This window comes from Cryphonectria parasitica, assembly GCF_011745365.1.
Source record: "Cryphonectria parasitica EP155 unplaced genomic scaffold M406scaffold_3, whole genome shotgun sequence".
Classification (NCBI taxonomy): Eukaryota; Fungi; Ascomycota; class Sordariomycetes; order Diaporthales; family Cryphonectriaceae; genus Cryphonectria; species Cryphonectria parasitica.
The window spans coordinates 3,716,988-3,732,518 of NW_024468911.1; the positions used below are offsets into that span (position 1 = coordinate 3,716,988).

The following is a 15,531-nucleotide window of genomic DNA, read 5'->3' on the forward strand; positions in this document are numbered from 1 at the left end:
GGTCCCGCGACTTCCTGACCTCGAGTTCGGACCGGCAGAGGGAGCTGGCTACTGTACACCGGGGTCTCTCGCGTACCAACCAAAATCAAGAAAGAATCCAGCTTCTGCGCCTGTTTGTGGCTTAATTGGCCCATGACGATAGACCGAATCCACACCCTGTCATAACAGCTCCCTCTATTCTTTACCAGTGCTCCTTCATGCACGCAGGAGTGACTCGATTAGAAGGAGGGGTAGAACAGTGTTGTCTCCTCTCTCTCTCTCTCTTTTTTTTTTTTTTTTGTCTTCGACTGCGCTCGTCCTCCCTTGCGTATTGTTCCCGTCTACCGCGGTCTTCTCCTCATTCGACAGAGCCAATAGCATCTAGAGCTGCGCGCGGAACCTCTACCAACTTCTTCGTGTGGTTGGTTCTACTGGGCCTCCGTCTTTCGTTCTCATGTCAGAGCGGAACGCGATGCAACCTAAGCCAAGGGAGGTCCGGCTGATATGTGATCTCTCGGCGACTCTCACATGTTCAAGTTGCCGGCCTGCCACCTCATATCACATCGCGGGTTCATGCTCTGGCGGGCTGATAGCTCTCGCCACATTCTGACAGATCGATTCTGCCCAGTATAGCTCTCGCACCCGTTCTGTTCATTTATTCGTTCAATCTTTTTCCTTACAACAAACCAAAGAACGGACCTCATGTTATCTCGTCGATCCACTACCCTCTTCCTTGACTTTCGCGCCGCCCTGCGTATCAGGAGGACCAACACCAAGAAGTGCCGAGCGAGCTATCCCCTCGCTTAAGCAGGTATACGCAACGTGATACAAAGCAACTTAACCTGCGTCAAGACCTATCAATTGGCAAAGTTTGGACGGCTACGGCAGACCTGACCAACCTGCCTCGTCCCCATCCACCGCCATCGTTCTTCCTACCGACTGGCCATAACATACTTGGCTCTGCACGCCAACCGATCTCTGTCCCTATCTCCTCCCTTGCTACTCCTCTCGACACTCTGATTTTCTCCCTCTTTCCTTCGAGTTTCTCTGCTCTTAGGCACGAAGATTCTGGAGGATCGAGAGGAAACTGGTTGGTTGATTAGGGTGCTTGCATATTCATACGGCTCACCCGCAGCATTACAAAACCCGTACGACCCAAACGCGTGCACCCACACATCCCGTCCACGCCTACAAGCCATCCCTCGCCGATGCTTTTGCGACGCCGGCTTTTCCAACAATACCACCAATCCGGGCTTGCCCTGATCCCTCCCACCCCTTTCTGGATTTTCTGCACCCTAGCGACCCGTCAAACGTTCTGGCAGATTTGACATCTGCAGCCACCAGCTGCTCGCGTGTCGCTTCGCGTGTCGCTTACTGGTCCCGGACCTCGACCCCTCTTCTTGACTACCTATGCGCTTATATGGGCTGTCTTGCGATCTTCCTCCTCCAGATCAGGAAAACCTCAAACGTCTTCAACCTTGAATTTTCGCTCTGAGTCTCTGCTCCAAAGCTTTGCTTGACTCTACGGTCTAGCTCACAGTTTAAGCCGCATATCACACAAATTCAGTCGCTACGGACCAGCACCCGGCGGCTAAGTTTGCTCCCTACGCTGTCCTAGCTGTCCTCGCCATTACGCATGCATTTCTCCCCCTCGAGACAAGCGCGGCAGAGATGACCGATCAGATGAATCCCGACGCGTTCGGTGTAGGCCATATCGAGCCAGACACTCCTAGCGACGGTTCAACTATTGAGGACGTACGTGGAGCTTTGAGTGGCATGCAGCCTAATAGCTTGCCCACCGTGCTCTGGAACTTGGATGTGGCGCAGACTAACGATTCTCCTTCAAACAGGATAGACAGTCTTTATTTTCGGATGCGGACTCGGCTCTCGGATCTGCAAGTAACTCGATAATCGATTCTGCCTTCTCCCGGTGATTCTAATGAGCAACCTGCCGCAGGACATGTCACTCTTCTCCTCGACCGCTTCTCTCAGGTCATCCATCTTGAGAAGCATGGAGGAGAATGGCCGTAAATACCATGGTTACAAGGAGGGGAAATATGTACTCCCCGTCGACGAAGTTAGTCTGGCCGAGTCCGATCTCTGGATGCCCCCGTTTATCTGGCCATCCATACTGACTTTGAGCAGCGAGAACTTGACAGGCAGAGTATGCAGTCCCCAGTTTTGAGGATGTTGTGTCAACATGAAGCTGACCCAGAGGATAGTATTCCAGTACGACCTGTGTCTCTTGACCTTTGACAACCACCTCTCGTTTGCACCCTTCACAAAGCTGAACAGGGTGCTGGATGTTGGATGTGGTGTCGGTGAGTTAGACCAGACGCTACGAAGTTATGGTCAGCTCTGAATTAACACGTCTTTTCAGGTTACTGGGCATTGGATTTCGGTAAGGACCCTGATGCTTGTTCCCTCCCCCCTTCCACTCCGGCAGCAGAGTTTATGCTAAATAACTTTGCTTGTAAAGCTGAGATGCATCCCGAGGCCCAGGTGAATTCTACTTCATTTCGCTAAACCATTTGTGGCGTGCTGATGGTTGGTCTAGGTGATTGGCGTTGACCTATCGCCCGTTCAGCCGGCATAGTGAGTTGTATCATACTTTGGATTTAGTTGTCAACGTTAACACATCGACAGTGTTGTGAGCAAAGAGAGAATTCTCGAGAAACAGCTTGTAGGATACAGAAAATTGACAAGGCTGAATAGCCTCCGAATGTCCAGTTCGAGATCGATGACCTCGAGGAACCGTGGAACTTCAGCTACCCGTTCGATTACGTCCACGCCATGATGATGACCGGGGCCTTCAGGGACTGGCCAACTTTTTACCAGCAAGCCCATGAGTGAGTCTCGATCCTTCTGGACCCGCCCGCCCCCTCCCCCTAGCGAGCTGATACTGCCGCCTTGCAAGAGCTGAACGATCATCACAATCCTTCAGAAGCCTTGTCTCGGATGGCTGGGTCGAGATCCAGGATATCCAGTTCCCTTTGCACTGCGACGATAATACACTGCCGGCCGACGGCGCACTGCGGAGATGGAGTAACTTGATGGTGGAGGCGGGCGATAAGTCCGGATTCTTACTCACAACCTGCGAGCGGGCAGGTGACATGATGCATGAGGTAGGCTTTGTCGACATAGTGCGGATACCCTACAAGTGGCCCATCAACGAGTGGCCGCGGGAGGCGAAGTGGAAGGAGGTCGGGCGGCGCACGGCCATCAACTTCAGGGATGGCATGGAGGGGATCATGATGGCGCTGTTCACGCGCTTCATGGGCTGGTCCAAGGAGCAGGTCGAGGAGTTCTCGCAACAGGTCGACCGCGAGTGGCAGGATACCAGGATTCATGCCTATTTCAACCTGTGGGTGACGTATGGGAGGAAGGCATAATGATGATCTTACCCGACGTCGACGGCAATGTTGCAAGAGGGGGAAAGGGGCTTAAAATGGTTGTATGATGCTGATTATCAAGATACCTATTTGCACTAGTAATGTTCTCACAATTTTAAACCGGCATCTTTGCCCAGCGCAATGCTCAGGCGAAGGGGGCATACTGCTCGGAGCAGGCAGTGAGCGTCATCCGGCGGAGGCCTGGTGCAGCATCCTTTGCAGACCATGTCATGACAAGAGGATTGAGTTATTTATCTATATATATGGTCACTAGATCTTGTGTCACGCTCACTCTCGACAGGTCATATCCTGGGAACCAAAGGCGGTTCCTGGGCTTATACGTGAAGGCGGTGGGCATAATGAACAAGAATCGACAAAATTTGACGATCATCTCAAATTAATGCTGTCATAATTTTTTTACAAAATTTTCTTCTTCTTTTATTCCTTAAACGATTCTTCCTCGACTCGACTTCCTTGGGTAATACTCTCCCCTCCACCTGACCATCAATCAAGTACGTAAGCCACCCGGTTAAAGCAAGGGAAAAAGAGAAGAAGAAAAGAGAAGGCAGCAAACAACCGATCCTATCAAAAAGACTTTGTTAACTGAGCAAACTAACTTCCAACAGTATCTCAAATTATCCTTCTTGACTTGCGCGTTCCAATGAACGAGCTCCAATGAACGAGCCTGGATGTTTTTTCTTCTTCCTTCTCTTTCGTTCCTTTTGTTCTTAAATTGTTTTCTAAGGCATATTCTGTGTCTCTCCTCCACTTTCGCACAAGTCATAAATAACAAGCTTTGAAGTCAACCAAGACCTTACACACGCAGTCAACCTACCACATCCATGTCCTTCACCGCCTTCTCACACAAAGGCATAGAGCGTTCGTACACGCACAAGCCCAAGGAAACCATCCATGGATCATTCCTCCTCACCTCTCTCCCAAAGAAAGAAAAAAATACTATTACGTGTCTCAAGCTCCAATCACGCCGGTGGCTTCTGGCCGAATACGACAGAATACGGTGCGTGCATGTGAATGTTCCTGTCAAACAGCTGCGCGCGAAACGCCTCGTGTAGTTCGCGGAACTCGTCGACGGGCACGGCGCCCGTGTGCTGGACCATGACCTCGAAGGCGTCGCGGATGCCGAGAAAGGTCTCGCGGATGCAGACGCCGGCGTTGCGAAGGCGGCGCTTGCGGGGCCAGTCGCCGATGGGGACCATAATTACACGCTCTTGGACGTTGATGAAGCCGGCTTGCTCACTGTTTGGGGAGGCGTGAGAGGTAGCGCGGGCCCGATGGTTAGCGAGAAAGGTCGATGGGTGTTTTCGGAGGGAGGCAGGGCGGAGGAGAAGACGGAGGAATAAGAGGCAACGGGGGTGGAAGAAGAGAGGGGAAAGAAAGAAAGAGAGAGAGAGAGAGAGAGAGAGAGAGAGAGAGAGAGAGAAAGGGGTAGTAAACTCACAGCATAGACTTGAGTTTGCCGGCGAGACGGGGATCGGAGTGTGGACAGACCGTCGCCATGGTCTTTTCGAGGAGGGTCTCCCAGCGAAGGGCGACTTCGGTATACGGCGGGTAGTCTGGACCGGGATCGACGTATTTGGTGCCGGTGCCCTGCTGAAACTCGATCCAGCCACCAGGCTTCAGAGTCCTATGAAAAAAGGAGCGTCGTAGAGTGAGTATTTTACTACTTCCGGAGCTGCCGGCAATCTCGGGGCGGGCGGACAGGTAAGGAAGAAAGGGGGGAGGGGTTGGAAGGAGGCCTACCGCTTAGCGTTTTCTATCAGCTTGATGGGGTCTACTATTGCCCAGGCCATCTCGCGGATAAAGACAAGATCGGAGTCCTGTATGGCGGGGTTGTCCCAGGCTGGCTGTGCAATTCCATCTTCAGACGATGCCTCGATATCTGCTTGGTAGTACCTCAGGTTTTCCGGGACAAACTGGTGTTCCCTTGGCGTCATGTCGATGCCGCTAACTTCGGCTTCGGGGTGGCGCTGCGCGACTGTGGTTCCAGGCGTCAGAAGAAGTCTGGGGCTGAAAGAAGGGAGGGGAGAGGGGACAGAGAAAACGAAAAGGGGGAAAAGGAGAGAAAAGACAAGGACACACACCCTCTTCAGCAAAATAACCAAAGCCACACCCAATGTCCTATGATCCAACACAGAGAAGTCAGCCTGGTCCCGATGTCCCCAGGACGGCCGGCAAGCAGCTCGCCGCCAAAGATGCAGTGCTGGGAAGAGATCATCACCCACTGTTATTCTCTTGGGGTCCCTCGTGGGCGCGAGATAAAGCTGGTCCTCTAGAAACTCCTTAAAGGCCAGGTGGAGGAAGTACTCCCTCTGCGCCTCTTTATCGTCGATAGGCATGGTGCTAGGCAGAAGATGCGTGAGCACAACTCAACTCGACTCGTCCCCGATTCTCCTGGTCCTCCCCTCTCCCGCTTCGCGGAGGGCCTGCGCCTGTACATACTAGCTGTTCTTAAAAGTCTGAAAACGTCTTGAGGCCCGCAAGAGGTGTCAGTACCCAGGCAGCACAGGTGAAGATGGGGTTGGGTTGTGGGTTCCGTACCTGCCGATCATATACTTAACGGGGAACTGTTCGCCGTCGGCAGTCATGTACGAGGGTGCCCCTCCGTCGAACAGCGACGCACTCGACGCATTGCTGTCGACCGTCTGAACCGCCTCGGTCGACATAATGGTCGAAGTCATGAGAAGGAGAGTAGTGAGGAGGAGCGGGAGCCACCTCGATCTCAACGGAGAAGGACGTTGTGTCCTCTGAGAGGCTAGGCCACAGGAGGGGGAAAGAAAAGGAGAAAAGTTAAGGAATAGAAAAGTAAGGGAAAACTAGGCGCGCGCCCCGAGAATCCTATCAGTGTGAGATGGTGCGCCCAGGAAAAAGCGACGAGGTCCAGATCCTCCTGCGGCGGGGCTATGCAGAGACACACAAAGAGGGAAAGCAAAGGGAAAAGGCCGAGTTATGTATGCAACCTGCCTCCTTTCTTCTTTTCCCTTTTTTTTTTTTTGTTTTGTTTTGGTTTTCTGTTGCTTGATGTTTCCTCTTCCCTCTTCTTCTTCTCCTTCTTCGTGTAGGCAGCTGGCCTATAGCAAGCGAGGAGAATGTGGGCTGGGCCTGCGTTCTTTTTGTCCCGAGGGATTGGGTCGGGTCCCAAGCCACTTCACGAGATCGGTGATGCCTTGTCTTCCAGGGCGGGCCGGACCCAGATTCCCGGTATTCCGTATGCTGCGTTGCGCTGCAGCATCAGGGTGAAAAGTAAGAGAAACCCCACTGGAATCGCCTCGAAGGGGGGAACGAGAAGGGGGGAGGGGAGGGGGGGTATTAGTGAAGGGGCCCCCGCCGGGAATAAGAGCCTAGACTCAGATCGTCACCTGCTGGTGAGGGGCAGCCTGCCCGGAAGAGGTTAAGGCTGCAGTCGCAAAGGCAGGTGAATATCTCTCCCCTCCTTCCCACTCTCTTTCTCTCAAGCTACGAACCAAGAGAGGATTGGTCTCTCCTAGGATTTACAACATCACCGTGTTCTTTACATAGTGAGCGCGGACCAATATGGGCACTAAAGATAATCTGTGCGATCTACTTCTTTCTTTGTCCCTCTCTCCTTCTTCTTCTTGAGTAGGTTAGTATTCCTTCATCTTAGTGGGAGGTGAATAGCTATGCAGAGCGCAATCTGCTGCGTAACGAGTGGCAGACCCGGTACAGCGGTATTGGCTAGGCCTCAGTCCTGGGCAGGGTAGGGCTTATAATACATGTACAGCAGCACTGCTATAGTAGGGACGCAGCCCAGGCTGTGATGTATTTGGGGAATACAGAACTGACACGATGCGTACGCCTGAGTAACACGACCATCATGTAGTTCTGATTACTTCTATTCCTAACTTGTATTGCTGAGGGCATTTCACAATCATGAAAGTGGACGGCAGACTTTCAGTCGTTCCCTAGCATGTCTGTAGTTGGTGCAGGCCATGTACAGTATCTCAGTACTTGATTTCATAGAGAGTCTGGGCTGTCTGTTCTATTGAGCTTGGCAATTCTTATCTGTGCTGCTCAAAAACGAAGGTGCTCATGCCTCCGTAACCATTCAAGTCTTTGTCGTCTTCTCTTCCATCTTGTAAACTTAAAGGTGCATTATGACATTCTGTTGAGATTTTCACACCAGCAAAGGGTGACCGCTGACGAGAAGCTTGGCTCATTGGCTGCGACAAGTTTAACCAGGATAGAGCCCTCCTTTCCGAGTTCTCGAAAACTCCAACTCAGGTATACATTGAAGCGGAATATTTGGTTCTAGACAGCTGTTGAAGTCTTGATCCACGAGAGGTTCTACCATGTCTCTCAGCTCAGAAGGAATTCTTCGGAGCCTTTGCGTGTCGCGGTTCAAGCTACATTGACGCTGTGACAAGCTGGTTAGACTTCAGGGGGGGGGGCGGGTCCAGTAATCCGGGTACTGTCTGTATCTTGTGGGCCTCTAGCGCCAAGTGTGTACAACCCCTACAGAGAAGCCGCTGTGACGTCTGTGGGCCGTCCCCCTCCCCAAAACCCTGTCGGGTGGCACTAACAATTCACACCCGCAGCGCGTCTTGCAGGACTGTAGAACCGCGTCTTGATCCCGCGCAGTAAACAGCCGCCTCCTCCTACTCTTCCTCCCTACACCACCAGAATTTCCTCCTCTCCTGTCATGGCCATAGTCCTACCTCTATTCTGTCTGCACGCCATTGACAGTCGAATTCCATAATTTCTGCAGCCTGCCTTTTCAAGCGCATCATTTCGAGCATTCTACCGCTGCATCTGGATCCTACCAAAGTCGCGTCGCGTCAACCCCACACACTCACTGCATAAATCAGCATTGTCCGTCCAGCGTCTCGACATTCACGCTCAGGTTCACGATAAATCGTTCGCTGCAACAAACGAAACCTAGGCCCACGACTCACAAATTCCTCCTCTACCACCGTTTCACTCAACCCCAGAGATCTTATGCATCGGCAATGCAAACCAGCAGACGCGTCCAGCCACGATAATTAGCCATGTATCTGCCGCGTTCCCTCCTCTCCAAGCTCTACCAGCACCTCACAAGTACACGCCATCCTCTCTCGCCGCCGGTCCTCATCCTCGTCGCCCTCGAGCCCGACGCTCTCTGCGCCTGTAGAATCCTCACACGCCTCCTCAAAAACGACTACATCCCCCACAAGATCCAGCCCGTCGCCGGCTATGGGGATCTCGAGCGCGTCGGCAGAGAGCTGGTCAGCCCCATGATGGAGCAGAACGGCGGCGCAGGTGGTGTCGTTGCCTGTCTGGGCGTAGGAGGCATGGTCGACCTGGGCACCGTGCTCGGCCTGGAGCTCGAGGGCGAGGACACAACCTTTGGCGGTGTCGAGGTCTGGCTCATCGACTCGCGTCGCCCTTGGAACCTAGCCAACGTGTTCGGGGGCTTCCCGCTCGAACCCGAGACAGAGTTCGCTTCTAGCTACCAGGCTCGCACGCCTGTCGGTGTGACGGGTGGAAGTATTGACCGTGCGTACAAGCCAGGAAAAGGTGGGATCGTGGTCTTCGACGATGGTGACATCGAAGACGAGCTTGCACCGCAGAACGAGGCGTACATGGCTCTCATGGAGATGCCTGATCTTGAGGATAACGGTGAGGATCTTGGTGACAGTGATTCCGAGAGTGAGGAAGAAGACGGGGACGACCCTTCCGAGGCTGCACCCCACGCAGGTCAGAAGCGGAAGTCCTGGTCTGACCAAGACGAAGACGATGAGAGTGACGACGACGACAGGCCGCGGCAGAGGAGGAGGAGCAACTCTTCCAGCTCGATACCCGAAACACCGGAGCGTCCAAAACAACGTGGACTAGTCTCAGTCCGTGAACAGGCACTGATGTCCTCGGATGCGCAAGATGAAGACCCGCCGACTGCTGCTCAACCTCCTAAAGGACCTTCGGCGCGGACCCTGAGGAGACGCCTTCTTCGGCTGAGACGGCAGAACGAGGCCGTCCTGCGTGACTACTACCGTAATGGCACACAGTACTCCGAACCCATCTCATCCATGGTATATTCTCTGGCTTCAGAACTCGGCCGAGAGGACAATGACATCCTCTGGCTGGCCATCGTTGGTGTTACGTCAATGGAGCTCTACGGCCGGTCGTCAGCAGGGGTAGCCGTGCCGGTGAGGAACTCCGAAAATAAGAACGCATCCGGCTGGCTAGGCATGCGCGGGGCCCGCATACGACAGCTTCTACGCGACGAAGTACGCCGCCTCAACCCACCAGAGCTCATCAACAGCAACAACGGAAGACTTCTGCCCGAGGCAGTTGGCGTTATTCCAACAACAGCAAGAAGCCCGGAGGACCACAGCATCCGGCTATCGCCCGAGCCACGACTATTGATGGTCAGGCATTGGAGTCTATACGATGCTCTGTTGCACTCGCCTTACATTTTCTCACGCCTCAAGACATATGGTGAGCCGGGACTCAAGCGCCTTCACAAGTTTCTTGCGAAGATAGGCATCAGTCTTGTCCAGTGCAAGCAAAATTATGCGCATATGGATATTGGGCTCAAGCGGGAACTTCGTTCGAAACTATTAAAACAAGGCCCCCTATATAAGCTTGACGACCTGGTCCCGGCTGTTGAGACAGATGGCAAAGATCGAGGTGGTGCAAAGGATGGCTGGGGCTTTGTGAGGAGCTGGGGCTGGCGGGCGACGCTAAGTGCGCAGGACGTTGGCGTGGTCATTGGAGCTCTTCTGGAAGTTGGGAAGCATGCCACTCTGGCCAACCCTGCGGCACAAGACGGCTCATCTCAGATCGTTGATGATGTCGGTGACGCTCTTATTGAGCAGGGCGAAGAGTGGGTTCCCAGGTTCTGGGATGCGTTTGATGCATTGGAGAAGTAAGTTTTCCTTTTTCTTTCTGAACCAGTCAACGTCAATTATGGTTTGGTTTTTTTTTTGTTGTTTTTTTATTATTTGCGAAAGCCAACACAGACACTTCCCAGTATCGAGGCGCTTAAACAGGGTCTTCCGACGGCACAATTTCTTCACAAGGCAATCTTCAACACCGGCACTGCCCTCTTGAGGAAGAAGCAGATCAAACACCTCATGTCGTTCCGCATGTGTGTTGTCAAGGACAGCGCCGAGGCTTCAATCTTTAACCATCCCGGGGCTCTCATGAAGCTTGCCCTATGGATTGGCGAAGCTCTAGCGGAACAGGAGAAGGAAGCCACCGGCCGGCTTTCACAAGGCGGCCGTGGTACACCGCTTGTCGTGGCCAGCCTGAACGAGAAGCGCAGTGTGTACACTATCGTCGGCACGGGTGGCGGAGGGGGCCCAGACATGGCCTTCCTGGACAAGGAGGCCCAGAAGAAGAAGGAGCAGGCAAGGCAGGAGAAGGCGAAGGCCAAAGAAGAGAGCAGGCGCAACAAGCAGAAGGTCCGCGAGGAGAAGAGGGCCGCCAGACGAGCTACCAGAGGAGATGACGACGACGAAGATGATGTCGAGGACGAGACCGAGTCGGAAGGTTCTGACACATCAGACTCGGACTCTGATGAAGATGACGACGGGCCCCGCGGCAAGGGCTTTGGCCTGAACAGATTCGGCACGGCCTTCCAGGATGTCATTGCCGAGACGAGTGCCCGCGTGCGCATTGACAGCTTCGAGCACTGCGTGGTCGAAGTGCGCAAGGAGGACCTCTCTGGCTTCCTGGAGAGCCTGTCTTCCAAGGTCGTTGTCGGCTGATTGACGTTGGCTTGGCCGGCTTTTGCTTTTCTTCTTGTTTCTTTTTTTCTCTCTCGCTCACCAGAGCTTGGAGCGGCGACGGCATTTGACATTTGGCACAGCTGGGAGTCGAGGCCTTTCTCTTTTATTTGCCCTTATAAAATATCCCAGGTCATGGGGCGTCAAGCAGCAGAGATTGTCGATGGATGGACAGGTGTTAGTGGAATAAGCAGCATGGACGCAATCCGTAACGAGCTATCTCTGGACGAGGAGAGCGTGGAGCATGTGATCGGGGGAACATTCCTATTTCTGCTTACCTGCTAATGAGAAGATTATATACCATGAAAGACCAAAAGTACATTTGTCGAGCAAAAGCCCTAACTCTGACCTTTATCCTATATAAAACTACACAATCTATGCTTTTTTCTCTTCATCCTTCCTTAGATAGTTAATCCAGTCCATTCATTTAATGCATACAGAAATCATTGTTTCCTCCTTAACATTAGGCGCTGGTGTAATCATATGTATATTCCTTACTAAAGGGAACTGGCTGCTTTCTATTCTCTCAACTTTTATATCGCTGTTTTTTCACCTTGGATTGCTGTTTGTAAAGCTTATTCGCGCGCAGCCTTTTCAAACACCGGGTACTATTCCATCAAAAGGCCTTCGGCCGAGGTTTATAGCGTAAATAGACTGGCTGCTTTGGCCTTGAGGCAAAATGTGCATTATGGTCCTGCAGGGGCGGACCCACAGTTGTAGGACCGCCACCTGCATCTGCAGCTAGCTCAAAGTCAAAGAGTGCGAAAAAGTAAGCCATGATCAAGGTGATCTCCAGCTTCGCAAAGCGAGTTCCCACTGGCGTATTTAGGTCAGCTTCCTAATTACCCACGAGTATTGTTGGGCTTGAAAAATGAGCAGAGGAGGAATGAAAAGCAAAAACGCAGGTTATCTTACAGCACGGATGTCTCCCAACGCCCCAGCCTATGAAAGCATACGGGACTCTTTCATCCTCGGCGCGGTGGGCCTCATACCGGCTAGGATCGAAGCGCAATGGCTCAGTATAAATTTCCGGGTTAAAATGAGCTAGATCAAGCAGGAACGTTGCGTACGATCCGTCCGGAATCACCTCGACCTTGTCACCCTGCTTGGCCTTCTCAAGAAGCACGTCGCTCCCGGGGGCTCCACGTATCGTCAGGCGCACGCTCTCCCGCAGACAAAGATCAACAAGAACTGGGGAATTCTGCGTGCCAGACGTCCAGGGAAAGCGTATCCAATACGTCTGCGGGTTTCTGGCCCGGGAAGGTACGATGCCGCGAAATCACTTGATCAACCTCGGCGACCGCCCCTTTTTCCCCACTCCGGCGTCATGCTGAGAAAGACAGGCAACCAAGCAGCGTTCATACCGGTGTTGACTTGGCCGCCGAAGAGTGCGTTGATCACAAACTATGTAGGAGTAATAACATATTGCATCAGCGGGTGATTAGCGCATCCTGGCCGGGACAGAATAGACCGGGACGGCCCGGACGCTGTAGGGCCGAATTTTAGCCGGGGTAAACGAAAAACCGTTACTTACACCTGTGACGTCTTTGACGCTGCCTCCGGACTGTATCTAGGAATTGGAAGCATCTTAAACACGGTCTCCAGTGCTCCCTCTCTAGCGAAGGGAGAGTGTCCATACATTCATATACACCAAAAGCAGGACTGAAGAAGGCGTGAATGTGTACGTACCATCGAGAGGATTCATAACTCGCCATCCCGTCTCCTTGACCATGTTGGCGGCAAGGTGATTCTCACACATCGTCGCGCATCGTTGGTTAGCATGTCAAGGTTCCGAACAAAATTGTCGCGCTTTAACTAGATGGTCATGTTTTTTTGATGAAGAATGCACCGAAGCGTTCCACATCGCCCTTTGTCAAGAGCAAACAGGTCAAAATCTCAGCAGTGCCAGATTGGATATTGTCATAAGCATTTGATAAGACATCATTCAAAAACATAAGCACGCTTTATTCAGGATTGAGAAATGTCAAATGTCGAGGACACGCAATGACACAGGAGATGTGTCCAAGATGCATATATGAATTGCGTTCGAGAACAGGAGCCAGGTCAGGCTGCTGGCCACCAGCAGGATCTGGTCTAACAGCCCGACCCTTTTTGAACCAGGAATCCATATACAGGAGTCTGGTTCGATACAGGGCCTTCCTTTACACCTCAAACCTCGCCGGTAGCATAGCTGGTCGGAACGATCTTGGTGGTCAACATTCATGTTGTGATGGTCTCTGGGTTGGCGGCAGGTTGGAAGCAGCATCCTTGTTTGCAGCATTGAAGCCTATTAATTTCATCAAGGCAATACTACTTCAGCAGAGAGGCGTCTCACTGTGCGCAGGGCTAATGCACGGAATTCTTTGTTGGCATGCAACTGTGGGCAATGCCACATGTTTTAGCTCTCGGCCCGGCGCCTTTCCGCAGGGAAGCTCCTGCTTTGGTCGCGTAACCCCTCCACCAACGTAGACATAGCACGGCAGAATATGACACACCTTGTCACATTCAGAGGCTACTTCTCCCGACTTCTAATGGGTTAGGAGCCCCTCGCCAACAGAACTCTGCAGGTCTCGGGTTCGGTTTGCCATTGCTGGCGAGATGGGAGTCGGAATGCAGGGAAAAGGGGGCCAGCATCTGCAATCCCAGCAGCTAGCAGCTTTGTGCGAAATACGCATATTACTACGACTACACCACATCATCTCTCGCACCATCCCGAGCTCTCTTGAAGGCTCACTAATCTCTTTCTTCTTCTTTTTGTTCTCCTCCTTCTTTCTCTGTGTCTTCACGGATTCTCCTTCTTATCTCTCACCCGTCATGGCAGCCATCAGCGGCGCCGGCAGCGCAGAAGACGCCCAGTCCCTCAGCCCCGCCCTCGTTACTGGCGGCTGCGGTTTCATCGGCTACCACATCGTCGCTCAGATTCTCAAGGATGAGCCTGCCTGCCAAGTCCACGTTATCGATATTAAATACGGAGCGCAACCGCATTGACGGTGTCGAATACCACAATTGCGATATCACAGATGCTGCCCAGATCGAACAAATCCTAACCCAGGCCCGGCCTAAGACCATCTTTCACGTTGCATGCCCTGAATCTACGGTCCAGCAGCCCGCCAAGTTCAAGCTGGTCAATGTTATGGGCGCTCACAACCTTCTGGTCTCGGCAGAGAAGGTGCAAACGGTCCGGGCATTCATCAACACCTCCACATCGTCTGTTATCCACGATAACCGTTCCGATCTAATTCAGGCTGACGAGAGCCTGCCTGTTCTTCAGTATCCAGCCCAGAAGCGAGTCTATACTCTAACTAAAGCGGAAGCTGAAGCCGAGATCCTTGCTGCGAACCGTGCAAAGGGCGACGCCTCGATGCTTACTGTCTCTATGCGGCCTGCAACAATTTTCGGGGAACGTGACACTATCACATTTGGCAAGATCGTAGCGAATGCTCGAAAGGGCAACGGCAAGGTCCAGTTCGGCCCCGGAAAGAACTTGTATGACTTCGTCTATGCGTCCAACTGCGCCGACGCTCATATTCTTGCCGCCAAGGCTCTTCTACGCGCATACGGCAGACCCCCTCCAGCTTCTGATATGCGCGTCGACGGGGAGAGTTTCAATATTACGAATGAGGAGCCCATACCGGTCTGGTACTTCCAGCGTGCAATTGCAGCTTCTGTTGGCCTGCCAGTCAAGACAGAAGAGATCAAGACTATCCCGGTCTGGGTTGCCTATCTTATGGCGACGATCGCCGAGTGGGTTACCTGGATTCGCTCCTTCGGTAGAGACCAGCCGATCATAACCCGGGAGGCCGTTCGTCTGACGGTTATCGAGCGCACTCTGAGTGGCGAGAAGATCAAGAGGGTGTTGGGATACAAGCCTAAAGTCACCATGGACGAAGGGCTGGCGAGAACGGGCAAGTGGTTCGTCGAGCAGGATGAGACTGCTGAAGCCAAGAAGGCTGTCTGAGTGCATAGTATGGGGTTCCTTCTCCGTCTCTCCTTTCTTTCTCCAGATGTAACTAGTGTTCCGATAATCTGATTGCGCACACATTATGAAGGTCGCGTTTCAATTCCCCACTGTACCTCTTAAATCTCCAGATGCTGGCTATGAAGGGTGTTGGTTGTAGAGAAAGAAAGCCTTGCCTGGTGGACGGCGCACACGCGTTGGGTGCTACCCTATGTGCTCTGCTCATGATAGAACAACCACTAAGATGGCAACCCCATATAGGAACCCTTTCAAAGGAGGATACTTCGGAAATTCTGAGCGGTAGACACATTGCAGTTAAACTTGGCAGAGGGTGCCGGGCTGAAGGGATCCGTGACCCTACCAACACGACAACACACCGCACAGTCTAACTAAGCTGCGCTGAACCCAAATTTCAGCGGGCCTGAGCAAAATGCAACCTGACAGTAATCCCACCAAT

At 52.7% G+C, this 15,531-nt stretch overlaps 5 protein-coding genes across 5 annotated transcripts; 3 read left to right on the plus strand and 2 right to left on the minus strand.

Annotated features, from left to right (window-relative positions):
* Positions 1 to 1,027: 1,027 nt before the first annotated feature.
* Positions 1,028 to 3,371, plus strand: M406DRAFT_97998 (uncharacterized protein; the record flags this gene model as incomplete). The annotated part of the gene is made up of 9 exons (XM_040926387.1): positions 1,028 to 1,734; positions 1,830 to 1,874; positions 1,937 to 2,143; positions 2,202 to 2,300; positions 2,360 to 2,380; positions 2,459 to 2,481; positions 2,537 to 2,560; positions 2,695 to 2,828; positions 2,924 to 3,371. The coding sequence occupies exons 6-9, from the start codon at positions 2,464 to 2,466 to the stop codon at positions 3,369 to 3,371; spliced, it is 624 nt and encodes a 207-aa protein (XP_040778694.1). The 5' UTR covers positions 1,028 to 1,734; positions 1,830 to 1,874; positions 1,937 to 2,143; positions 2,202 to 2,300; positions 2,360 to 2,380; positions 2,459 to 2,463.
* A 581-nt stretch (positions 3,372 to 3,952) lies between these two features.
* M406DRAFT_355686 (uncharacterized protein) lies at positions 3,953 to 4,898 on the minus strand. Its single transcript, XM_040923226.1, has 2 exons — positions 4,831 to 4,898; positions 3,953 to 4,628 (listed from the first exon to the last, which is right to left on the minus strand). The coding sequence occupies exons 1-2, from the start codon at positions 4,887 to 4,889 to the stop codon at positions 4,352 to 4,354; spliced, it is 336 nt and encodes a 111-aa protein (XP_040778695.1). The 5' UTR covers positions 4,890 to 4,898; the 3' UTR covers positions 3,953 to 4,351.
* Positions 4,899 to 8,395: 3,497 nt separating this feature from the next.
* On the plus strand, positions 8,396 to 11,098 carry M406DRAFT_345595 (CDC45-like protein; the record flags this gene model as incomplete). The annotated part of the gene is made up of 2 exons (XM_040922102.1): positions 8,396 to 10,254; positions 10,360 to 11,098. The coding sequence occupies 2 exons, from the start codon at positions 8,396 to 8,398 to the stop codon at positions 11,096 to 11,098; spliced, it is 2,598 nt and encodes an 865-aa protein (XP_040778696.1).
* A 593-nt stretch (positions 11,099 to 11,691) lies between these two features.
* M406DRAFT_328794 (cytochrome P450) lies at positions 11,692 to 12,808 on the minus strand (the record flags this gene model as incomplete). The annotated part of the gene is made up of 6 exons (XM_040920362.1): positions 11,692 to 11,724; positions 11,829 to 11,932; positions 12,032 to 12,307; positions 12,481 to 12,520; positions 12,651 to 12,686; positions 12,806 to 12,808. 6 exons carry the CDS (start codon positions 12,806 to 12,808, stop codon positions 11,692 to 11,694), a joined length of 492 nt encoding a protein of 163 aa, XP_040778697.1.
* Positions 12,809 to 13,930: 1,122 nt separating this feature from the next.
* Positions 13,931 to 15,074, plus strand: M406DRAFT_338450 (NAD(P)-binding protein; the record flags this gene model as incomplete). Its single annotated transcript, XM_040921351.1, has 2 exons — positions 13,931 to 14,068; positions 14,148 to 15,074. 2 exons carry the CDS (start codon positions 13,931 to 13,933, stop codon positions 15,072 to 15,074), a joined length of 1,065 nt encoding a protein of 354 aa, XP_040778698.1.
* Between the last annotated feature and the right edge of the window lie 457 nt (positions 15,075 to 15,531).

Bases quoted from the DNA above. Each gene is read 5' to 3' on its own strand.
- M406DRAFT_355686 (XM_040923226.1), bottom strand. From the start codon at position 4,889: ATGGCGACGGTCTGTCCACACTCCGATCCCCGTCTCGCCGGCAAACTC. The intron at 4,629-4,830 runs GTGAGTTTACTA...CTCCCCAAACAG, and splicing joins GGCAAACTCAAGTCTATGCT to TGAGCAAGCCGGCTTCATCA.